General features: G+C 34.3%; 1 protein-coding gene across 11 annotated transcripts in view; it reads left to right on the forward strand.

Annotated features, from left to right (window-relative positions):
• The window catches only part of CCDC88A (coiled-coil domain containing 88A), a 193,893-nt gene extending 167,716 nt beyond the window's left edge, over positions 1-26,177 (forward strand). For 2 of the 11 annotated variants that reach the window (XM_060026582.1, XM_060026584.1), the window contains 10 exons: positions 1,346-1,532; positions 5,731-5,876; positions 8,952-9,044; positions 9,173-9,387; positions 12,734-12,817; positions 13,814-14,017; positions 14,607-14,678; positions 15,669-15,749; positions 17,599-17,858; positions 18,050-19,957. In XM_060026582.1, coding sequence (XP_059882565.1) covers positions 1,346-1,532; positions 5,731-5,876; positions 8,952-9,044; positions 9,173-9,387; positions 12,734-12,817; positions 13,814-14,017; positions 14,607-14,678; positions 15,669-15,749; positions 17,599-17,858; positions 18,050-19,045 — 2,338 coding nt within the window. In that variant the 3' untranslated portion in view covers positions 19,046-19,957. Of the gene's footprint in view, positions 1-1,345; positions 1,533-5,730; positions 5,877-8,951; positions 9,045-9,172; positions 9,388-12,733; positions 12,818-13,813; positions 14,018-14,606; positions 14,679-15,229; positions 15,317-15,668; positions 15,750-17,598; positions 17,859-18,049; positions 19,959-22,642; positions 22,743-23,268 lie in introns of those variants that run through there. The other 9 variants (XM_060026583.1, XM_060026581.1, XM_060026585.1 and 6 more) reach the window with 8 other exon arrangements.
• Positions 26,178-26,444: the final 267 nt, after the last annotated feature.

The following is a 26,444-nucleotide window of genomic DNA, read 5'->3' on the forward strand; positions in this document are numbered from 1 at the left end:
TTATTCTACCTCTTTATATCCCCTCCTGCCATGAAGCATTATGTAGCTGTCTATATGCCTCAGTGAGGTTTGCCCAGCTGTTACACACATGGCATGCATTCATACATGGATTCAACCTATTAATGGAGTGTTTATTGTATGTTTCTGGTCTTGCCATTTTACTTTTTTATCAAGTCATGATTTTTTAAAATGTATTATTTTATTATTTATAATTCTTATAAGCGTACTCAAATTGTTTGGAAAATGAGTTGAATTAAATTATTAGATGTTCTGAGCAAGTATCATCCTGAGCAAAAGTTTATTTTGTTTGGCTCCCTCCGCCTTTTGTGGGTTCCTGATCTTAATTCCTTCCATAAGATGAAGGTTAGTAAACTACAGCTAGCTTAGCAAGCCACATCCAGCCTGCAGCCTGTTTTGGTACAACCCCAAACAAAGAACCGTTTTTACATCTTAAAACGTTGTGGTGGGGGACAAAAAAGAAGAGCATGCTGTAGATTGCATGCGACCCACAAAGCCTAAGGTATTTATTACTCTCTGGTCCTTTATAGAAAGAATTTGCTGATCTCCCTCCTAGAGGTCAGTGGACCTTGTTCTAAAGGTATAATAGTGGAAAGGAACAGAAAAGGCTATACTGTGATTTTTACAAAAAAATCCAAAATTTATCATGAATAATTGAGGACTGCATAAATATGAACAATTTGCCACAACTGCAGAAATCTCAATAACTAATTTTTTTTTTTTTTTTGCGGTACGCGGACCTCTCACTGTTGTGGCCTCTCGCGTTGAGGAGCACAGGCTCCGGACGCGCAGGCTCAGCGGCCATGGCTCATGGGCCCAGCCGCTCCACGGCATGTGGGATCTTCCCGGACCAGGGCACAAACCCGTGTCCCCTGCATCGGCAGGCAGACTCTCAACCACTGCGCCACCAGGGAAGCCCTCAATAACTAAAATTTTGATTGAAGTTTGTATATCTCAGTTATCTGGCAACAGATTGATAGATTACCATGTCTCATACTGGATTGATTAATTTGCTCGATCTGATTTTTCTTTATTTTTCATGTTGAATTGTAGAATCTTTGAATTCTCTAGGTTAATCAAAACTGGATTGGTTATTTTCTCTTTTGTCCTTTAATCTAAATATTTTTCAATTAATACTTAAAAGTTTTAAAGTATAGTTTTTACAGACTAGAAACTGATTCTTGATAAGTTTAATCACTGGCAAGAGAACCTTTTATATTCTTTAAGTATGTCTGAATGTGATTTACAGCATTTTCACACTGTGTAAATTATAATGAAATCTATTAAGAGAATCTAACTCTATTTATATCATGATTTCTAATTATAGGTTGAATCATACATATAATCAGCTTTTAAAAGAGACTGAAGTTTTACAAACTGACCATAAAAACTTGAAAAGTCTTCTAAATAGTTCCAGACTGGAACAAACAAGATTAGAAGCTGAATTTTCAAAGTTAAAGGAACAATACCAACAACTGGACATCACATCCACCAAGCTAAATAACCAGTGTGAGGTGAGCTTAATAAGTTTAATTGCCGTTTCCTTCTCTTTAGGTATCAAGACTTGCCTAAAAAGTAAACAATCATATTATAATAATGATAATAGCAGTATATGTTTAGTGGGGTATTTCCAAAAGAATTGGTCAGGGATAATTGAAATTCACAAATCATTCAGAAAAACTTCCTTCTTCCTTTATCATTAATTTCAACAATTTTTATTATTAGTTTAAACTTATATGTTCAGATACTTTGAAAAATTAACCCTTGTTTAATGAAAAAATGTTTACTGACCACCTGGCATGTATTAGTAAACCAAAAAGGTAAAAATCTCATTCCTTGTGGAGCTTATATTCTGTTGGAAGGAAGCAGACAATAAACGTAATAAGTAAGTGAAATATATAGTGTTTCAGTGTTTCATTACATATGGCTGTGTAACAATTTACCCCAAAACATGGTGGTATAAAACAGCCATTTTATATGCTCACATATTCTGTGGGTCAGAATTTGGACAGGGACAGTAGGGCCAGTTTGTCTCTGCTCCACTTGCATCTGGGCCCTCAGTTGGAAGATTGAAAGGCTGAGTGCATGTTTGGTGTTGATGCTGGCTATCGGCTAGAAGCATCAGTTTCCTCTTCACATGATCTCTCCCCATGGACTGGTTTGGGCTTTCTCACAACGTGGTGAGAACCAGACAGAAGCCATCTCTTATGTTAATGATCAAGCCTCAGAAGTCAGGCAGCATCATTTCCCCTGCATTCTATTCACCGAGGCAGTCAAAGTCCCATCCAGGTTCAAGGGAAAGAGAAATAGACTCAGCCTCTTGATGGTGAATGGCAAGATTCCGGAAGAGCATATGGACTGGAAATACTGCTGTAACCATTTTGAAGATTAGTCTGCAACATATGGTATGTTACAAGATGATAAGTTATGTGCAAGTAAAAATGGAGTAGGGTAAAGGGGGATAAGGACCCCCAAAGTGGATGAGGGAGTATAGATTGAAATTTTAACTAGGCATCCCTGAACACAGATTTGAAGATTCGTGTATTATTATGTGGATATCTGGGGAAAGAACATTCCAGGCAAACAGCCCACACAGTGAACCTAGGTCAGGGGAATACTGGTATGTTTGAGGAATACTCAAGGAAGCTAGTGTGGCTGGAGTGGAATGAGCAAAGTGGGGAGAGTAGTAGGAGATGAGCTCAGAGATATGCCTGGGCCAGATATGTTGCCTTTATAGGCCATTGTAAAACACTTTTCTGAGTAAAACAGGGGAGCCATGGGAGAGTTTTGAACAGAAGTGACATCTGCCTTATGTATACAGTTCTACTCTTAACATAATTCCATGCCTCTTCCCATGATTGTTTGATAAAGTGATAAAAGTTTTGAAATAGAAAAAGGATATTGAAAGCCTTAAATAATTCTTAAATTTTATGATTGGACCCTAAATTGTTAAAGCTTGAATATAGCTTAACGTCTGAATTTCTTGGAACTTTTAGGAAACCAGCACTTAAGCAAACCCTTAAATGGAATTAGTAATAGACTGCATCAGAAAAGTAATACTTAAAAGCTTTTTGTCTAAAATCACAAACTAATAGAAAAATTAGTTTGAAATCATACATATTTAATTACCCAAAAGAGTTCAGAAATTATAGAACATTCATTCTGCCTGTGATTTATAAAAGTTTAAATAAAATATAATTGGGGTAATACACTTACAGAGGAACATGACGTACAGTGAAGAACATGACAAAATCAACTTCCCCAGAAACAATAAAATTGGACAGAACTATCAAAAACAACCATTTTAGGGCTCTGGAACTCAAGCAAAGACATACAACAAATTGAGAAGAATTTGTTAAAGAAAAACTACTCAGCTTTGGGTAGGAGGTTGTTTGAGGCATTTTATCATGTGACTTCTCCCGTTCTTAGTCCCTTCCTCCCTTTTCTCCATACCTGGTAGTTCAGGCAAGGGACAAGCCTTGAAAACCAACCACTTTGCTACTGGAGGGGACTGGCTTGATTTGAGCAGAGAACAGGAGAGTTCCACACCCAGGAGGGCTGTCAAAGGTCAACTCTCAGATAGCCTGAGGTTGGAATGTTAGATGTGGCAAGTCACGGACCAGGAAACTACTGAGAAATTTAACGTGGAGATCCAAGGAATGAGACAGCTAGCCATAATTTGTCTTGATAAGGTCCTACATGTCACTGGTGGTCTAGAAGACTGCTCAGGAGAGATCAGAAAGGGCCCTAACTACCTTATCCCTGGCTGAGTGTCCCAACTTGAGTCAAATGCTAACCCTTGGGTAGGGGCTAAGTCATATAATAACATGATTTGGAGGGAGTGGAAAAATGAATCCATAGTGTCGGAGGTTCGTATAGTAGTTAATCTTTGTGGGAAGGGGTGGTAATTGGAAGAGACCACAAGTGTTTCTGGAATACAATTAATGTGCTGTTTCTTGATCTGGGTGCTGCTTCACACATGAGTTCATTTTGTGATATTCATTGAGCTGTATATACACTTAAAATTTGTTCTCTTTTCTGTATATATGTTTTATCAGTTGTCTACTGATGCAGTAATGCTGTATAAGAACCATAGAACCTCAGTGGTAAGGGACAGTAAACATTTATTTTTGCTCATGAGTCTGGGTTAGCTGAGCAGATGTGCTAATCTGCATTGATGTGTGCGCTAAGATCAGTTGATCTTGGTAGGGCTTGCTCCTGTATCTGCAGTCAGCTGGCACGTACCCTGAGAGCTGGCTGGTCTGAGGTGGCCCCAGCTGGTGTAACTTGTCTGTGCCATGCGGTCTCTCATCCTCCAATAGGATTCCAAGAGACTGAAGGGAAGCACATAAGCCTCTTGAGGCCTAGGCTTGGAACTATCACACCATCACTTCTGCCTCCTTCCCTTGGCCAGAGGCATTCCAAATTCAAGAAGAGGGGAAGTAGATTCCACTTCTTGATAGGAAAAGTGAGAAGTCACAGCACAAGAGGGTACAAGGAGGAGCACTGCATTCAATTTTGCAGTGAATCTACCACATATGTTGTATTTCAATTTAACAACATATAGATAAATAAAACAAATATAGCACAGTATTGACAGTTGTTAGATCTAGATGGCTATTTATGGGTATTCATAGTATACTTTCTGCTTTTTCTTTTTTTTTTTTCTTGCTTTTTTTCCCTACGTTTAAAAAATACATTCTACAAGTGACACTAAATTTTGACAATCACTACTTTGGTCTCTCTGACTTCTACTGAAACCTCTGGCCTAACTAAGGCATATTTCTAATTTCTATTGACTACAGAGAAGCAGCAGCTCAATCATGCTGGCAGCCTAACTACTAGTAATAATCAGTAGTAATACCACCCATTTATTTATTTATTTACTTACTTACTTACTTATTTTTGCGGTACACGGGCCTCTCACTGTTGTGACCTCTCCCATTGCGGAGCACAGGCTCCGGATGCGCAGGCTCAGCGGCCATGGCTCACGGGCCCAGCCGCTCCGCGGCATGTGGGATCTTCCCGGACCGGGGCACAAACCCGTGTCCCCTGCATCGGCAGGCAGACTGTCAACCACTGCGCCACCAGGGAATCCCCCACCCATTTATTGATACTAGATTAGCTGACTCCCTTGGATCAAGCCATAAAAATTATACACAAACTGTTAAGGTTTCTTGAAAACAGTGGTTGGGGGAAGAATGAGGTATATTAAGTACCTACTGTGTGCCATAGGCATGACGCCACGTACTTTACATATATTATTTAATCCTTGCAACAGTCTTGGGGGATGGGAGTTGTTATCCTCAATTTATAGGTGGGGTCATTGAGGCTCAGAGAGTTACTAATTTGTTCAGCATTTTATAGCTACTTAAATGGAAGGCCAGAGATAGGAATCTAGCTTTGGACTCTAAGTCAAACAGCTGTAAAGAAAGCAGTGTTTGTTTTTGGAACTAGATAATTTATTATATGTTAAACCCAGTGTTTGTGAGAATTAAGAAAACATATGTGTCCAGCACATAACCCAGTACTTTAGCTGTCATTATTACTAAAATAATCACTCATGTTCTGATCAGAGTACAGCTATCTGATTGTTCAAATAGCAGAAGACTTAAATCTTTGTGAAGTACTTATATTTTTCAGATGTTTTGGGGGATTTATGTTAAATATAAATGTTGGTATTTTTAAAAATAAATGTTTGTGTTTAAACAGTTGCTAAGCCAACTTAAAGGAAATTTAGAAGAGGAAAATCGACATCTACTAGATCAAATTCAGACATTAATGCTACAGAACAGAACACTATTGGAGCAGAATATGGAAAGCAAGGATCTTTTTCATGTTGAACAAAGACAGTACATGTAGGTACCAAATAATCTTGCACTCTGAAATATTACTCATGATTTTATCATTGCCATACCTGATGGCAGAGGAAATGCAATGCTAATTTTTCTTGATTTTCAACATTATTATTTCGATATATATTTTTTTAATGTTTATGTTCTGGGCTAATAACCAGAAAAACTAACATAAAAACACATGGATCCTACTCTTAATGAACTATTAATGTAAAGCAAGAAATACAAATAAATTCTGTAATGGAGGTGTGTATAGGAAACCATAGAAATACAGCAAATATAAGGGAAGGAATACCTTAGTCTGCAAGAGAAGGTGGACTTTCTAAAGATGATTGCTTGAGCTGAGACTTAAAGGTTCAGTAGGAGTTTGCCTAAGGAGGCATACCAGCCAAGAGAGCAGCAAATGCAGAAACAGGAGGTGTGATGAAAGTATATTATTACTGTGGTATAGGATCTAAAAATTAACTGTTCTTGCTGGAACAAAATTGAGGAAGGAGGAGTAGCAGAGAAGTGGCTAAACACTCAGGAGCCACTTGACAAAGGTTTTCTTTGCCGTACATTGATCGGGGAGTAATGTGATCAGATTTGTGCTTTTTGTTTGTTTGATTGATTGATTGTTTGTTTAAACCACTGATGACATTAGAGTGTAGATTGGAGGTTCTAAGAATAGAGACAAGGACTAAGTTTTAAGAAGGCTGTTGCAATAATCTAATGAAAAATAATTCATAAGCAGTGGTAGTTGAGATCAAATATCAATACAAGAGAGATGTGAAAGATAGAATTGACAGAGCTTAATTATTGGTAAGTTGTTTCTCTGTTGAGAGTGTAGAAATCTGGTAAAATCAGAGATTTTGGCCAGGTTAGCTCAGTGGATAGTCTTTGTAATACACCATGATTCACCTTTACTAAATTCTTCTCTTCCTCTTGTTCCCTAAATGAGAAGCACCATAGTATAATAGAAATAGCACAGATGTTGAAATCAGACAGCTCCTAATTCAAATCCTAATTCTTCTCATTACTAGTTATGTGACTATAGACGAGTTACTTCATTTCGTTGATCATTGGTTTCTTTTTCTCTAAAATAGAGATATAACACCTACTTCCAGCATTATCCTAAGGCGTAAATGAAATAATATGTGACTTTCAGACTTAACGTATATAATGGTGAGCTTCAGGGCACATTTGAAACCAGGATACACCGTACATTTTTTTAAGTGTCAATTTTATTACAAAATTTGGGGCAAGGAACATTATTTTTATATTAATACACAGGTACACCAAGGAGCAAAAGGTACAGTTTGTGTGAATTTTTAAGGTAAATGTAAATTTCAAAGAAATTTCACATTTGTGGCTGGCCACTTTGGATCTTTAATCCTTTTGGCAGCACGTATGCCTTTACTCTCTGCCATAAGGGGTATTTTAGCTTAAGAAGCAATGAGTGTATCTAAAATTTTAGCATTTAAGTTTCCTGTCCCTTAAGCAGAGGTATTATCCAACACTTTATCTTCTTAATATTATGACCTTTGGTGAATAATCCATTTCTAAGGTTTCAGTGATCGTATGTATACAGTTGACTTATAAATATTAGTACCTATTCTGACTTTTTGAATTTAAATTTAAAATATCATCTTACATGTCAGACAGTTCTACCTGAATGCCTCTGTCACATCGTCCTAGTAGGAGTGACAGTGAATAAGTAGTATTGAGAATTTGGAGTTCCTGATGATATTTCAGCAGGTAAAAGGAGAAAAGAACTGGGAGGTATAGGCTGTGTGCTATTTGAGCTGTGGTATAACTAATGGCAACATCTATTCACAAAGTTCTTCTTCCATATAAACTCTCAAATCATTTCCTTCTATTTCCCACTACCCTAATTCTTCCCTCCCACTCAGTTAGGCTACTCCCATTAGCATCCTGAATGCTTTCTTTACCTCCATCCTTTCTGATAATATCCTCTTCCATCACTGAGTTAAGGTATGTAAAGCATAGATTTTATAATGTCACATTGTAGTGAAACCTTCAATACTTCTGATTTTCTGTTAAGCTAAATCTAAACGTGAAACTCCCTCACTCCTTATTCTCAGCTCAGCTGTTTAATTTAGCATTTTTATTTTTTGTGTCAGTCTATCTGATATGGCCTTTTTCTTCATGAGGCTTTCCTTGGTCATCCAAGATGGAAATATTTTCCCTTTTATAAGTTCCTTTGGTACTTCCATGGTACTTTTATTTTGTCATGACTACTATTTTGGATTATAACAGTCATTTGTGTATGTATCTTCTCTCTCCTACTGTACTATAAGCAGAGCTGGGCAACTTACTATTCATCTTTATATACACCTCATGGCTCATGCCTTCCTCACTGTGAATGATCGCTAAATATTTGTTTAATAAATAGTATTCTTTGGCATCACAGTTTTCTTAGAGAGATCATTTTACTTTCATTTCCCTATATAATATATACTGTGAAGAACATAAAAATGAAACTAAGATGTGGTGAAGCTAGTATATTCATGCATTCCTGGAGGCAGGAAATAATTCTCTACTAGTAAATTAAGCCTAAATAATTCTGCCATAAAGGAAAAAAATCTGTTTGCATGAAGATGTCATTGTAGGATTATTTATTGTATTTGTAACTGTTAAGCAAGCTATCCAACATTTTAATTTTTTGCCTATATAAATTATGATAAATCACCCTTCATACCAAAAATGATTTGATATACTAAAGATCCAGAAATAGGGGAATAGTCAGTGTTGATATAATGTTGTTTAATAGCTGTAAAAAGATGTTGAGAGAATTCTTTTGTCATGATGATATTGTAATATGGAAGATTTTCTTCAAACAAAAATCCTATTGAAGAATTGAAACTTTAAGTCCTATGTCCTTTTATTTAAGTAAGTCGTAAATTTAAAGAAAATGAGAAACTTAGAAAAATTCCATTGTTACTACCTATTAAATTCTTAGTTGTCAACCGTGGTATCTGTATTTCTTTATGTTCTGGGGAGAAGTTAGATCATAGTCCCCAAATAATACCATTCATAACTGTACAAAATATGATGCATGTCCTTTTATTTTTATAGTGATAAGTTAAATGAATTAAGACGACAGAAGGAGAAATTAGAAGAGAAAATTATGGATCAATACAAATTTTATGACCCATCTCCTCCTAGAAGGTACTATTAACCAGGTTTATTTTCATTTTTATTAAAAAAAAACAAAACAAAACAGAAGCTTCTGATTTTGAGAGGGACTCATATGTTGAATGTTAGACTGATAAGAATTTTTTTAAATTATTTTTTAGGAGAGGCAACTGGATTACTCTAAAAATGAGAAAACTGATAAAGTCTAAGAAAGACATTAATCGGGAGCGTCAGAAATCACTAACATTAACACCAACCCGCTCAGACTCCAGTGAAGGATTTCTTCAACTCCCCCATCAAGATAGTCAAGACAGTTCTTCAGTAGGTTCAAACTCTTTAGAAGATGGCCAAACTCTGGGGACCAAGAAAAGCAGCAGTGAGTGCTTAAACTCTTTAAACATTTGTGATCTCTAGTACTGATTTAGAATCCTTACTGAAGATTTCTTTTAAATAGCTTCCACAGTCCTTTGGGATAATAGTCTGATGAATGTGTTTCTTTTTAACTCCATATCATTTTAAAATTCATTGCCTACTGCAATACTGCATAACCACATGATTTTCTATATTGTGTATTTAGAGAAATACCATACACAGAGATACCATCATTTGGCCAGGGAGGTAAAATAGTACAGAAAGACCAGTGAAATGAGAGCCAGAATACCTCTGCCACTTGCTAGTCCTGTTAACATGGGCAAGCCTTTTACCTTTGTGTCATACTTCACAGGGCAATTTTGAGGAGCAACCGAGAAATATTTATAAGAGCTCATTTTCAAAATTATTTATAACTTAATAATAAGGTTTTTTATAATGATGTCTCACTCATACTTTGATGCTGTCAAATTGGAGAAAAGTTACATTGTGGGGAAGCAAAGAAAAGTCGCTATGAATTTGAAGAGAATGTTATTCAATGATTTAGAAATAGTTTAAGGTTATAAAAGTTACTGAGGGATTGTTTGGTAAAGGTTCAATGAAAATAAAATAGAGATATAAGTTTGTGCATAAACTTGCGATTTAACTTTTTAAATTACAAATGTAGAAGTATAATATCATAACGTGCCTATACAATTAATACTCTCTTGATTTCATTATTAGTGCACTTTGCTAAACATCAAGAGCAAAGTAAAAGCCTAAAAAAGTGTATTTTAAGAGAAAGAAAAGAATCCAGTGGTAGGCCCTTTGAAGATATACAAGAATTTGACTACTAGCAATGTTCTTATAAAATATGTAAACAGGATACTATGAAGCCACTCACACTATAACCAGAATCACTAAATTTAAAAGTATATGTATGTATATATGTTTACACATATATAAACATATATACATATAGTAAACTATATATGTGTGTATGTGTATGTGTGTGTATATATATATATATATATATATATATATATGAATTTCAGTACTATTCTTCTGAAGTATAGTATAGGCAAAAACAGCCACTACTTCCCCCAGGGGTAGACTCTCCATATGGGCAGCTCTCAAAACACTCAAAAAACTATATAGATGTTGTTTTGTCCTCAGGGGAATTATCTCTGAAAAAACAGTATTTTAGAGTGTAGGAGATTAGGCATTCATTATAGGCTATATTTCAGAATGCAACTATAGCACCCTATAAACTAGAATCCACAAGTAAGCAACAAAAAAATCATACACATACCTGAGTACATATTCATATATACATACATACATATGTACAAGTGTGTGTGTGTGTATAAGAAAGTGGTTTAATTCTGTGTATCCATATAAGATTAGTCTTGTCAGCCAAATCTACATGAAACCTGTGAGTATGGTAGAGAGATCATCAAGTTTTCCTTAAAAAGGTGCCAGATGATTCAATTTTATCTGCTACCTTTGAGTATAAAATATCTTACATCATATTTAATGAGAAAAGGTCATGGGTATACTTAATTTTTTTAATTAAAGGAAGATATTTCAATTCTGATATGAAAATATACAAAAGAAAGGCACAGTCTTTTTTGAGGTAAGCTTGTTTGTTTCAAATATAAATCTGTCATTCCTTCATACTCTCTGCTGAAACATCCAGAGTAAGACTCAGAAGGAAGTAATAGTCTCCTTTCCAGCAGTTGTTCAGTTTTAGAATTTTAAAAATAAACGCAAAACCCAACCATTCTAATGTTCCCTTAATTTCAATATAGTTTGGGAAGAGAACATTGTATATCTGCAAACTAATTGCCATAAGAAGGACCACATTCCACCACTGGCAAATTTAAAACTCCTTTTATCCTGTCCCTTTTGGATGAGTGCCTGTCAGTAAAGCAGTCTATGGAAAACAGTTGAAAACAGGAAAAGAAAGTATCTAAACAAGACAGTGTGTGCATGCTGCAACCACTCAGCTTTGTTTTAGCTAAGTGTCCATTTTTACATTGCTTTCAGTTCATTTCTTTTTAATCATTGAAAACAGCTGTGTTTACCAAGCTAGAAATGAAATAAAAGCTTAAATGAATCATGACTATTCTTAATAGCAATCAAATAAATCAGTTAAAAAGCTGTATGTCCTTGCATTCTCCTTAATGAGTGATACTCGTCAGTTTGTCAGAAGAGCTTTTTATTATTTATAAGATGATAGCAAACCCTGAGAAACAGCATAGTTATTAAGGCTGTGTACAGTATGCTTTTAAATCTTGATGTGAGTTTTTCCCCTAGCTCTTAAATTGCAGTTCCAAAAAGGTATAACAGTTTTTCGTATTAAAATCTTCTTAAAGTGTAGCTTAAGAATGTTAGTGACTCTAGTGAACATTTTAATTTTTATGTTAACAACTCCTACTGTAGTATAACCCTAATTTTCCTTCATATAATTTTCCTGCATAGTGCTACCTTTGATTTTTTTTAGTAACCCTAAAATCCCTTTAAAATATCTAAAAATGTTATAAATACATATTTTTCTGTCATTTTTGCTTGCTTTAGGTTACCTCTTTATCTTTTAGGCTTATCAAAGCTTAAAAGCTACTATCAAAATACTGTTTTTTCTTTCTCGCAGCCAACCTTTTGCAAAATGAAATTAATATAATTGTCATCTCTTGAAAGACTTCTCTTAGAAGAGTATATATTTCTGTGGTGCTACTAAATAATGCACCAGAATTCAGTTTAAACCAAGAAGTAATTCCCTATTTTCTTTTTTAAAGTTTAAGGAAATAACGAAAGTTTTTTTAAGTTTCTTTAGATTATTTTAAACATCCCCTAGTTTTTGTTGAGGCATTTTACTAATGCCTGTACTAAAAATGTACAGGATGTACATTTTTCTGAATTACTTTTTTTTCAAAATAAAATCTTACAATTTAAAAAGTCAAAGAAAGCCTGAAAGCCTTCTACATTTTCATCATGTGTACTCTGTGATCCACCAATAATGGCCCTAATAATAAAGGTGTATCTTTACAACTTAACTAGGAAAATTGTTCCTTCTGTAAGTAGTTCTAATCAGTTCCTATATTTCTAGGACTTTAGTCAATCCAAGCTTTCAAAGTATATGTTTCTCATCATTGTCTTCAGTGCTTTTCCAAGTATTTTAAAGTATCAAAGTACATATTTCATATTTCATTATCACTCAGCAGCACGAGAATAATAGCTTTAGTATAGTTTACATAGCTGAAGCTCAGACATTCATTTCTGTCCTTAATTTCAACATTTAACTCCCATCTGTTCTTCTCCCTTTTTTCTTTCATTTTTCTGTTTCTGTTTTTCCTCATGCTCTGACATTAAAGTGGTTGCACTGAAAAGACTGCCCTTTTTGAGGAACAGACCGAAGGATAAAGACAAAATGAAGGCCTGCTACCGTCGTTCCATGTGTAAGACTTTATGACAGTTCAGCTTCTTTCAAATGACTACACTGGCTTCCATTACTAATTTTTCACTAACCATTCTTTGGACTGTGCCAATTTTCTTATTTTGCAAAGTGCAGTCTTCCTGTAATACAAGGAGCTGGAAGAATATTTTTTTCATAACTGGCACTGAATTTGCATTATATGTATGTTCACTTATACATATACATGCATATGTTTAGTCATACATGTAATATACTTGGAAATTTCCAGTACTTTCTAAAGGTTGGCAGAAAAAAACCTTTAATTTTATATGCCATAGAGATTTCTTCCCAAAGAAATTTACTTAAAGAAAATATAACAAAACCTTTAGCATTAGGTATTTAATTTCTTAATGAACTAGGATTAAATAATTAAATAAATAAAGTGGCCTGTAACCCTTGAGAATGTTTGTCATTCTTTATATAATAATACTCTGGTTTTTTCTTTTTTTAAGTGGAATGGGTAATTACATAATCACATTAAATGTCTGTCACTTTGGATATCCTCTCTTTCAGGTTTTTATTGAATGGTATACTTATTTGATTCATAAAATGAATAATTTCTTCAGTAATCTGCTCTGACCAAGGACTGTTTATCATTTTCAATAGTGATGCTGTAAAGAACTGCTCTCCATATTACCTTTATTCATTCCATTTTTGTCACCACAGAACCACATTATGAAGGCTTCTAATTATATTGTACATCACTGCTCAAAAGCATGGCAGTTGTACAGAGTAAAATTCCTTTTCCTATCTTTAAAGGGGGTGGAGGGTGATGAAAACATTTATTGAAGTTTATCAGCCTTCGGCCTACTCATTTCATTCAGCTGAATGCATGTCATAATTCAAATGACCTTGTGGTTAGTTTTTTATTTCACTTGCATTAATCCATAGACAAAAGTCAGATCATTTTTAATACAAAATAGAAATAAGAGCAAATACATTAACCATGCTGATTCATTTGCTTTCATTTGCATCCCAGCCATGAATGACCTGGTGCAGTCCATGGTCCTAGCAGGAGGACAGTGGACAGGTAGTACTGAGAATTTGGAGGTTCCTGATGATATTGCAACGGGTAAAAGGAGAAAAGAATTGGGAGCTATGGCCTTCTCTACTACAGCCATCAACTTTTCAACTGTCAACTCTTCTACAGGCTTCAGATCCAAGCAGTTGGTTAATAATAAAGGTATAGGCCGTCTGCTATTTGCACTGTGGTGTAACTGTTGGCAACAGGAATTTTAATTTGACTTTCCCGTGTTTACTTTTTTGACAGCAGCAACCTGAAATAATGATCAAAACAATCTGGATTTGATCTGAGGGAATTTTCAAATCATTTCAAAAATTTAAAACATCGTACAAATAACTAAAATCTTTCCTAGGCCTTTCATAATAAACAGATAATGAACTAACAAGAAATGGAAAAGTAAACCAAGTAAAAGAATGAGAAAAGGAGAGAGTGATAGAAGCTTTAAAAAAAAAACCTAGAAACACTATAGCATCACAGAGAACCACATAGAGCAACCCAGGCTCCTGCTTTGATTTGCAGGGTCACAAGCAGATTGTTTCAGTGCTTCTGGTGTTTTCCCTAAGCAAGTCAACTCTCATCAGAGCTATTCTGTTTCTTACTTCTATTCGTTTCTGATGGAATCTATGAAATATGTTAAATCAAGATGTATTATACATGGTTGAAAAAGAATTTCCATATTCTGCATAAATAAAATTTTATAATTTTTTTGTTAAAAATATTTTTATATTCATTTTGCTATTTTATGTAGATACTACATCCTTTGAAGACGTAAGTCCACAAGGTATTAGTGATGATTCTAGTACGGGATCAAGAGTTCATGGTAAGATATGAACTTTATTTAGAGAGTACATATTACATACAGAATGAGAATGCTAAGACTCTTGCATTGACCTGCTGAATGTAGCACTGCCAGCAAGCATGTTTTCTCTAACCTGCATCTCATAGCTACCTCTGCTATTTCTTCAAACCTACTACCCCCTTTTGCCTTTTTTAAGGTTATTACTTCATCCAAATTGTCTCTGTTTTCATCAAGGTCATTTATAAAGTATGCCTGCACAATGCTCAAAGGTAATTTTGTTGCCATTTTGGCATAAGGTTAAAGTGATGAGATACATTTTATGTTTGATTTTAAAAATACTCACTTTGGCAAAGGACAAACTCTAAGAAACCACATTTTCTGCAATGTTGAGCATTTCAGAGTTTTTAGTTTCTATCTGGAAAGTCATATCTTACCAAACTAAATTAACAAATAATGGATAACGGAATTTCATATGTAAAGGAATATGTTAAAGGAATTTCATATGTAAGCAGGACTTTAAGACGTAGGATAGGGCCATGTTAACTGTGCAATTGTTTCCCTTGTATGGATAGGAATACAGGACATTAACTGTGCAGATGCTCATATTCCTCCTGTTCGTGGCATCTCTGCAATGTGCAGGGTTCCTTGTCTGATCTGTTGTAAGTGACCTAATCACCAGTTTTTTTTTTGGCCGGGGGGGGCATGTCATTCTGTTCAACTAAAACAGTCCTGGTATCCATCTAGAAATCCATTTCCAAATCTAATTATGCACTTTTATCTTCTTTTCTTTGAATCTCAGCTATTGTCTGAGAAGTGTCCTGTTCTCAGCTGTTTAACTGAACTATCTGGAAATGCCTTTCCTCTCTAATCTGTAAGATTCAACTCTCTGTGGGCATGCTCAGCCTGTGAAAGTATGCATGATTGCTTCCTCAAAGCATTCTGTAATCAGAATGTAAAGTTCATTGTCTTCAGCTGGAAGTTTTATCACTGTCTCCTGATTTTTTCATTTAGCTTCGAGACCAGCCAGCCTTGATAGTGGCAGAACATCCACTAGCAATAGCAATAATAATGCTTCACTCCATGAAGTCAAAGGTATGCTGTAGGTAAATTTATTAATATGCTCCATCCATTTCCAGATTTAAAAGTGGGAGATTGATGAAGTTTCTGGGGTAAAGTATGAAATCCAAATCATTCTGTGTTTGGAACATAGTTCCTTGGAATATTTTATACTTTTCACATTGCAATACAAATGTATTTCAATGTGTACAAATGTAAAAACAGGAGCAGTTATTTTAGTTTCCATTTTTCATCCTCACAGATAAAATCTTTTTCTTGTAATCTTTATATTTCAAAATATCTATAGGTTCCTATTTTACTTACATTTTGTCATTGTCATGAAAGTGGTTGTCCTTAACTTTCTCATGATACATGTACATTGAACTCACAGAAGGTGTTTTAGAAATAGTTTTAGCTTTTCTTACCCATGAAATAAGGAGGAATATATTTTTTTAATTTGAAAAGACAATTTTGTGTGTGTGTGTGTGTGTGTGTAAGTGTAACAAGAGCCAAATGGGTGCATAGTTCATATAAAGAATTAGTTCAAGATATCTTTTTCCTCAATTTTTTAATATGCATTCCAAGGTGAAATTTTTATGTAAATGTCTGGAAGTATTGACTAACGCCTTTTTCCTTAAAGGTATACTGCCTACTCATATTCTGGAATTATTTAATAGATTATAAAGGTTTGTGAAAGTAGTTATTCTCTACAGTCCAGAATTGTTAAATTATAATGAGTGCATTTGTTCTGTTGCTTTTTCATATTATAAAATCATTTTGTCTCAGTTGTGATTATATTTTATTATTAATGCTTTGACTTTGTTGCAATGATCTGAAAAATCTGATTTCAAGGAGGGATTATTTTTTCATTTTTATAATCATGTTTTTATATCCTGTAGAAAAATATAGTCTGAAATGTAAGTAAGTCTTTTCTGATTTGAAAATTTAAGAAAATCTTTTTCCTGTAAAATGTTACATAGCTTGAGCCAAAATCTTTCCTGACCCATTTTATTCTCTGTGATTAGGAAACCATGGAAAGTTGCATTTTCTATCTTGATGCTGTATCTACACAGTTTGCAATGGATCAAAATGAATAAGCACTGTTAAGGAATAGCATAAACTTTAGGGAGCTTTTTTCCAGAACTAGTAATTTGCATTCTGTATAGTTGTTCAGCCTCAACCAAGTCTTTGAAAGCTGTATAGCCACCATACCAACAGTGGAAAGCAGGGAGAATCAGATGATTCAGACATTAAAAAATAAAATACTACATACTTAATTTTATATTTTTACTGGAATTTTCTAAGTAATTACATGTCTCCATCTGAGTTTCCTTAGATGCTTGCTGTTTAAATTTTTTTAATATTTCTTTAAGATTATTCATTTAGGATCAACAAATAAACCTTCAGATAAGGAATACAGACCTCATAGAAAGTCAAAGAATTAGAATTTTTAGCATTTGGAAGAGTTTTTGGTTTTAACATTTTCAAATAATTAAAAATTTGTATAATCATGTTTTGTTTTAAATTGTGAGGTGTTTTACAATTATTTGAACCTGACTTTTAAAAAATGTATTATTTCCTTGTTTATTCATTCATTTACTCATCAAATGTATTGAGTGCCTGCTTTATATGTTTAGGCTGTGGGTATGGTGGTGATGGCAAGTCTTTGCCCTGTGGAGCTTATAACATTTGTCAACTTGACAAATAAGGAAGCACACTATGGTAGACATTTGTTAGACTGATGAGAGATGAACATGGTTTACTAAGCATTTCTGAATAAAGCTTTGAAAGTCAGTTTGGCTATTCGTAAGAATCCAGTCAACAAATGTCAGTATTTAATCTCATTTCTATTATTGAACTCTTAACACACCATTTACTCCAAAAGCAGGTGCAGTTAATATCCAAAGCAGGCCACAAAGCCACAGCAGTGGAGAATTTAGCCTGCTTCATGAGCATGAGGCGTGGTCCAGCAGTGGTAGCAGTCCAATCCAATACTTGAAAAGACAGCCCAAATCAAGTCCAGTGCTCCAGCACAAAACACTAGAGAGTCGAGCACATCACAAGGTCAAAACTGGTTCCCCTGGAAGTGAAGTTGTTACTCTACAACAGTTTTTGGAAGAAAGCAACAAGCTTACCTCAATACAGGTTAGTTTTATCTATGGTGACCTTAATTTAGATGGACACTACAAGTTAAATTTCTGTGGTTGAACTTTAGAGCTTTTTTTTAAGGAGGGTTTAGAGATATTAGCAATTTTTGTATTGTACAGTCTAGTGTATCAGGAAAGTAAAAGCATGGCTGTATTCACTAATCTGCTTTGATTTTTTTTTTTAAACAGATAAAGCCCTCAAGTCAAGAGAATCTTTTAGATGAAGTAATGAAAAGTTTGTCTGTCTCTTCTGACTTTTTGGGAAAAAACAAACCAGTTAGCTGTGGTCTGGCCAGGTCAGTAAGTGGAAAAACTCCAGGAGACTTCTATGATAGATGGACAACTAAGCCTGAACAATTTGTGAGACCTGGTCCTCAAAAGACTGAAGATACCTATTTCATTAGTTCTTCTGGAAAGCCTACACTAGGCACTCAAGGAAAGATAAAAGTAGTAAAAGAAACTTCTCTGTCACGACAATCAAAAGATAGTAATCCCTATGCCACTTTACCTCGTGCAAGCAGTGTGATCTCTACTGCCGAAGGAACTACTCGAAGGACGAGCATCCATGATTTTTTGACCAAGGACAGTAGACTACCTATGTCAGTTGATTCACCACCAGCTACTGCTGATAGCAGCATCACTGCAGCATCTAGTGAGTACCGTTTACACCAGTGGTCCTCTCATCCACTTCACAGTCCAACTTATGCTGTAGGTTCTCAAGCACAAAATGATTTAGCTACAGACAAGCCCACGTCTCCATATGCCCAGGCCAGAAACTCAAGAACAGAAAGGTCACATTTTCTAAACCAAACTTTTGCCACTGTTAATATGTCTAATGATGCATTTGGAATATCAGCTAAAGATAGCATAGACTCATTTACTGTGGCTTATCCATCTCAGCCATTTTTATCCCTGAATACAGAATTAGTTAGTAACATAAGTGGGCTACCTCCCAGACCAGTCACCAGGCTAACTGACCAGGCTTCTGCTTCTTTGGATGAAGCTGCACAGAAGGATACTGAGCAGTTTTCTGATCATCAGAACTGCAGTAACAGTAACCCACAGTCTTCTGTAGTTAGCAATAATCTTATCACTCCTGCATGCCTCTATCCCGATGACACAGAAGCTGCATTGTTGGTTTCTGAGGATAATCAAACTGTTTGGTATGAATATGGTTGTGTATGATCAAAACTGCACAATATAATACTGATGTCATTTGATATGCACTGTGCTTCTCTAATCTGATTTGAAGAGCTGCTGTTGAAAAGTATCATTTGGCTAGGTTTATACTTTTATTTTTAAATTGTGGATAGTGTTCAGGTGTACATTGTGGCATGTATATAAATGTGATTATGTAACCACAACAGAGCTTGCATGAATTATTAATTGCATTGTACATTTTTTGCATGACTTTAAGAACCTTAACAATACATGCTCCTCTTTGACATTTCTTGTCACCTAATAAGAGATTGTTACTTTGATACCTAGAGGCATGTTAAAATGGCTGCATGCTATAATTACCAACAAGGCATTTCCAAGTCATATTTACTTCATTGGTTCCAAAAAAGAATGCTCATTGTCTCTCTCCCTCCCTTTGCTCCCCTTTCCCTCTCTCCCTACCTCTCTTCCTCTCCTTTTTTTTTTTTTTTTTTTACAAAATGTGCACTTCATATTGCGCATGTACAGTATTAGTAAGGAAACTATGTTAAAAAGATGTCATTTTCTTTTGCCATTTAATTATGCCTTCTAGCCTGCTGTTTTATTTTCAAAGAAATAGTTATTAACTACTGCTCATATTTATAAAATTGTTCAGATTTAAAACTTTGTTAATACTCATAAATTTAGTGTAATTCTTTTTTTTAAAAAAACATCAAATTTAAATGTGACATACAGGGACTAGGAGTATTTGTATTCTATTTCTTCTCTGCACTTTTCTTCATTTGATAAATATAAGAGCTCAAGTACTATCTTTCCTTCAAGATGACTTTTTTACTTGGCATCAGTTAACACAGTAGTTTTTTTCAGGTTTTTTTTAATATAGAGTCAAAGAGAAATAAAGCAAATCATACTCAGTGTGTGAGAAATTTGCATTTTTACTTCTGTTCAAAAAGGGTAGCAAGCTTATAAAGTGGTGAAAATTGTTACTTATATAATTCTATAATTTATTTATTACTAAATTATATATGTCCTTAAAACAGAATTTTCTAAAATGAGTACATTGTGCTAAAATAAAATGCAAAATTAGTATTTGTAATCACTTAAACAAACAAGTATGTTTTTAGTAGAACAAATTTTAGAATTAAGAATAAATGCAAGCTCTTAACTAAAAATTAATCATAAAAGATAGAGAAAATACTTGCTAACTCTGACTTATGTCATAAACTTTAAAATTATCTTGCTGTGGTCATAGCACTTTTAAAGCAGAATCAGCTAAACTTCAATTGTTTTATTCCAGAATAAAAGAAACCCCAAGAAACCCATAACCCTGAATCACTTACTTCTAGAGAAGTATATCTTAGTTCTGTCTCTGAAATGTTTTTGCCATCTTGATTCAGCCTAAATATTACTGACAGTCATGCAGCCTGGCATCTAGAAGAAATGGGGAGGAAATTATTATTTTACATGTTGTATTAAATTGTTATTAATTGGGTAAAAGAAAACAAAATTTATAGAGAATCTTTGCTTAATGAAATGTGTATCCTGGCAATTCCCTGGCAATCCAGTGGTTAGGACTCCACGCTTTTACTGCTGAGGGCCCGGGGTTTATCCCTGGTCGCGAAACCAGGAATCCCTGATCCCGCAAACCGTGTGGCACGGCCAAAACTTTTTAAAAAAAAGAAAGAAGGAAAGACATTTGTATCCTTTATAAATTAAGCTATTCTCTTCTTTTCTCATAGCCAGCTCTTACTAAAAATGCTTTTAATGTGGGTAATCAAATAAACAGAATCAGAAATTTTTCATATTTTTTAGTATCTACATGAATACATCAGTCTGTTTTGTTGTCACTTGTTTCATAATCAGTCTGAACATTTCAAATGTTTTTGGTGTCCCTTTTTGCATAACCTGATAATAAAACTTAATGGTAAATATAGGTGAGATTACATGGGGCCATATATGATACAAATGTAATAATTAGTGTAATTTCCACATTTAGTCAAAGATTATTTCACAACCATTTCAACTTTTTAGATAAGTCTGGCCTTATACTCTGTTTAAAATATTAAATTTATTTATAAAAATATATTGAGAAATCATATGCTATTATAGTAAAAACTGATTATTTTAAAATATTAGACTTACAGGAAAGAAGTATTTCTAACCCAAATGGCTATAGTTATATATACAGCATGTTTTCCAAAAGAACATACACACTGTGCATGTAAGACAGATAGATACATACCAGGTCCATGTGTCTTGATGTCAAAGAATACAGGTTAGACTTCCTCCAGAAACTGTCACCAGCTGTAGAGTCATAAAATTCCCCCCAAACACTATTTTACCTGTGTTTCTTGATAGCACTTGAAATCAAATTTTTAGCAGTGAGAAGAACCTTAGAAATCATATAGTTAGTGTTTCCCAAACTTTAAAAAAATCAACGTAATACTTTCTATGAATGAAGTCTTACAAAGATGCCCCAATTTAAAAAAAAAAAATTTTTTTTTGAGATAAAAGTGAAGCAACTCTGACTCAGTTGAACAGCTGCACTTTTTTTCCTCCAAGACAGCTCCATCATACTCTAGCGGCTTCACAGATTACAGGCATACCTCGTTTTATTGCACTTTGCTTTATTGTACTTAACAGATACTGCATTTTTTTTACAAATTGAAGGTTTGCGGCAACCCTGTGTTGAGCAAGCCTATCGGTGCCATTTTTCCAAAAGCATTTGCTTACTTCGTGTCTCTGTGTCACATTTTGGTAATTCTCAGACTATTTCAGACTTTCTCATTGTTATATTTGTTATGGTGATCTGTGATCAGTGGTCTTTGATGTTACTATTGCAAAACGATTATGACTTGCTAAAGGCTCAGATGATGGTTAGCACTTTTTAGCAATAAAGTATTTTTAAATTAAGGTATGTACTTTGTTTTTTAGATATAATGCTATTGCACACTTAATAGACTACAGTACAGTGTAAACACAACTTTTACATACATTGGGAACTAAAAATTCTTGTGACTCGCTTTATTGCAATATTCACTTTATTACAGTGGTCTGGAACCAAACCTGCAATATCTCCGAGGTATGCCTGTATTAGTACCCCAGTTTTAGATGAAATTGAATAGCTTTCATATTCCTAGCTTAGATTTCTAGAAATTACACCCTTATTATTTGTGACATTGTAAATTTATATTGTTAGGCATTGGGTCCCCTTTGATCAAAGCAATTTTAGTTCTAACAGTGTAAGTAGGTATGTTATTTGCCAATAAAATATGCCTCGAGCCCTGGTTTTCTTAGTAAATAATACAATTATTTCATTGTGGATGTTTCTGCTGCTGCATGCAAGATTATTTTTTACTTTAAAACTATATGTGACCATTTAGTTAAATAAACATAGTAAGTAAACCTATCTGACACTAAGAGGGCATAAGTATATTACTTAATAGCTTTTAAAATATAAAAATCAGTCTTTAAGTAAAGAGATGTCTATCAGATTAATAACATTTCCAGAGTTAGATTCCTTCTCCTTGCCCTACTCAACAAGAGCTCTTTAGTTTCTTACCTTCATGAATTGTATTCTGTTTAGCCTTTCATTAAATAACATGAAATGCTTTTCTCCTGCAGATGTGGACAAAGTACAAGAAAGCAGAAATTCAAAAAGCAGGTCTAGGGAGCAACAAAGCTCCTAATTCTATTACCCACTACATGACATGTGGGCCAAGTGGTGAGTTTCTTGCTTAAAATGTAAATGAGATTAATCTCATTTATACAAACTAACTGCATTAAGTATAAGAACAAGTGCACATTGCATTAACAGATGTAAATATTGCTTGCTTTAATTCATGACTTTCTGTCTTACTAGTAAATCAAGATTAGGTGAGTCCCAAAAGATTTTGCCCATCAGTGCAGGAAACCAATCTTTAAAAATTATTTTTCTTTTTTCCCCTCAATTTAAATTTGATTTTACTAATGAGTAATGTTTTAGAAATTATTTTCAGTTTGAAGTCTTTCTTTGTGGTAGGAATACAACTTCTGTGCAACATTCTTGATAATTGAGGAGAATAAACTAAATGCCTTTTCTATGAAGAGCCACTCAAAAAAAAATTGTCTCTGACTTTCTGTCACTCTCATCCCTATAGAAGTTATCTGGTGCATGCTGTTCTTTTAGTGGTTGCTCTGTATTTTATATCTCTTATCTTCAAGCTTTTCTTATATTTTCTTTCTTCTTTCTACCTTCCAACTAAATACAGAGAGAAAAGTGTCCTTCAGTTTCTCAGTGTGAAGCCTTTATTTCTGAAGTAACAAGACACCCAACTATAGGAATCACTTTTTAAAATCTTTAAGACTTTAACAATCCTTCGTGACTAGAGCAGGAAAGAAATACAAACCTTCATTCCTTCCTTGAATCAAGGAGCACTACTGGAGTCAACTGCCAAAATTTTTAGAAGGTTTTGTGACTTACTGTACATTGTACTGTTAAGATCTACTGAATAAAGGATGTTCTCTCACTAAGGACCAAGTGTTTTAAGGTTTCAAGAAGTACTCCAAGAACAATATACTTCTTTCATCATTTGTTTATGAATTTATCCATGTTTGCTTAATGCTTCTGCTAAGTATTAGTCTAAATCTAGCCATTTATATTTAGTTGTGTAAACCTAAATTAAATGCTGTAGTATGTTGTGGGATGTACTATATATCAAGATACAGAGAACATTGTTTTGGCATGTCAGAGCCTTATTTGGTTAGCAGACTGCATGTGTTGGTATTCTTTTTTTTTTTTAAGCCTATTATTTTGATGCACTGCAAAAGAAATTCAGTTTATGAGATAATTCTGAAAAATCCATAATAAGATAGGAGTTATAAAAAATTTACAGTGATATTAATCTTTCCGTATCCCCCACTAGCAACACTAAGCAATTCACACATGGATCTAAGGTAATTAAAGTGTGTTTTTCTGAAACTTTTTTTTTAGTAAGATGGTTTTCTAGAAAATGGCATTCCCAAGATAAAGCTGTTGTGTTTGAACTCATTTCCCTCCTTTAGTACTGGGTTATGTATGTGTTTGTTTTTTTAACTTGAGAGCTGACTGTTGCTTAAGAAGTTTTCTTATGGCAAAAATAATGTAAATAATTTACTATGATCTGCATTTTGCCAGGAACTCATTTATTATTAAGGTTATCACTTATTAATAAAAATCTTTCTGTTTTTGTCCTTTATAATACATTAAAGTTGGTAACTGTTATCGGTACTTTTGAAATATTTGTATGCATTTGTTACCTTAAACATTTGAAAGAAGCACAAAAAAAAGGTAAATTTAGTCAACCCAGGGAAACATCAATTTTTTTGTAGTTCCAATTTTATATCACAGTTTTATTTTCTTATGAAGTCAAAAAACTGCATTGATACTTACTAATGCAAATTCATTATTTAACAAATATCAGAATAATCTTAAAGGTCTGAAATGAGAAAGATACTAACTTTTTAATTTTAACAATATACTTCTTAGGCTCTCACTACCAGCTCTAAAAATCTTTTTGGAATAATTCCATAGTGTGTGGTTTATGAACTGTGTGTTTCATCACTAACCTAGTAGCCATGAGATACATGTCTCCCTCTCTCCCTCCTTCCTCACACCTTTCTTTTTTTTCTTTCTCTTTCTGGTAGGCCAGTAACACTGCTGTGTTCATAGTCTACTTTCAGAAAGACCATTAATGAAAAACAGCATGTATAGTTGAAAAGAAACTGAAATGGAAGTTAGAGAACCTGGACTTCATAATGCCACCATTAACTTAGGTTTTGCCACCAAGTAATGCTGTAAAGTTAAATCACTTTTAAACCCTTGGATGAAAGGTGCTATGTAAATGTAAATACAAAGGATTCTTACTAAAATACAAATATTGCACAACAGACATATTTAAAACCTATTCTCTAGACTTGGAAACATGTCTCCATCATGACTCCCTAGATTCAAGTATCAGACTGATAATGGGTATCATGGCAGTCTAGAGACACTTGCATGTAAAAAATGTAAATTCATCTTTAGGTGGATAAATTGAAAGTAAATATAGAAATTATGTTTTAGCTAAATACAGTGAGTGGGTAACTTAGATTTATATTAACTAGCATCTAATTTGCACAACTAGGACACATTCCAGGACATTTACTGAAAGTTGAAATTTAATGAGTAGGAGGTAGCCCAGTGAGGGTGTATGATATCACAGCTTGGTCTCTACAGGACACTAATATCCTAAAATAGAGAACATGCTGACTGAGGCAGCACATTACTGCTTCAATTAGAAAATGCTTAAGGGTAGCCTATAAAGTACTAAACCTGAGTGGGCTGACCCTGAGAAAATGCAGCAAGACAACCAAGAGAATACTTGAGACTGCAAAAGTGGAATATTCTAATTATATTAATCACCTTTTTCATACCATTTCAAGAAAGGATTAGATAACCCATGAATATTTTACCATCTCCAAAAGATACCATCAGAAGCAAACTTAGTATGAAGTCATGCTTTTCCCTTAGATAAACCACTTCTGCCAAACAAAATAGTGTAGCCAACTAGAAACTAACTGGGGCCACTTTCCGGACTGGGGCCTGACATGCTTTTAATGATCTGGCTCTATTCTAAATCAATACCCAAACCCCCTCGGAAACTAAAGAATTTATATACAGGGTAATAGCTTCGGCCCAGAGCTCCAATAAAGTGCTTCAGATCTGGCAATGTGGAAATGTTCGGTCCAAGTTTTTGAACTGGTGGTTACCAAAGAGTACACAAAACAGGTTTGTATGTAGCACCTTTCATGCAAGGCATGGTAAAAGCCTATTTAAAAATCACTGTGCATATTACGGAATTGCAGCCACCTCACAAATGAAGTATTACAGCCTGCACTGTCTTAAAATTTTATGTCAGGAAGTGAAAAAGATATTGTACCAAATCTGGAATTACAATGAGGAGTAATAATGTATGCTAAATGACTTGTATTTTAAGTTACTTTTTATGAGAAAAGTGAAATTTTGTGTTTTCTTTTCTGCTACACTTAGTCTTGAGATGTATTTTTTTCTTTAAGCCTTGAATGAATAATACAAAAGGAGCCCATTTTATAATATAAACCTTGATGTACATGTTGAGATATTTGGACAAAGAAAATGCCTTAAAAGGAATGCTTATGGATAAAGTTGCACTTACAACACCTTTAACAAAACGTGATTTCAAATTGTCTTTTTCTTTTCTACTAAGGGTTCTCTCTTTCAGTGTTTGCCATTGTACTTGTAACTGTTATTAAATATCAAATCCAATAATATAAAAGATGTAACATTTCCTTTAAAAGTAATGCTACTGAGAAATTTGGAGTTGAATGGCAAAATGTTTATTACTTGGCTATACCTAATATAAGCCACAGTTCATAACAAAAAATCCAG

Source organism: Delphinus delphis, chromosome 12 (assembly GCF_949987515.2).
Source record: "Delphinus delphis chromosome 12, mDelDel1.2, whole genome shotgun sequence".
Taxonomy (NCBI): domain Eukaryota; kingdom Metazoa; phylum Chordata; class Mammalia; order Artiodactyla; family Delphinidae; genus Delphinus; species Delphinus delphis.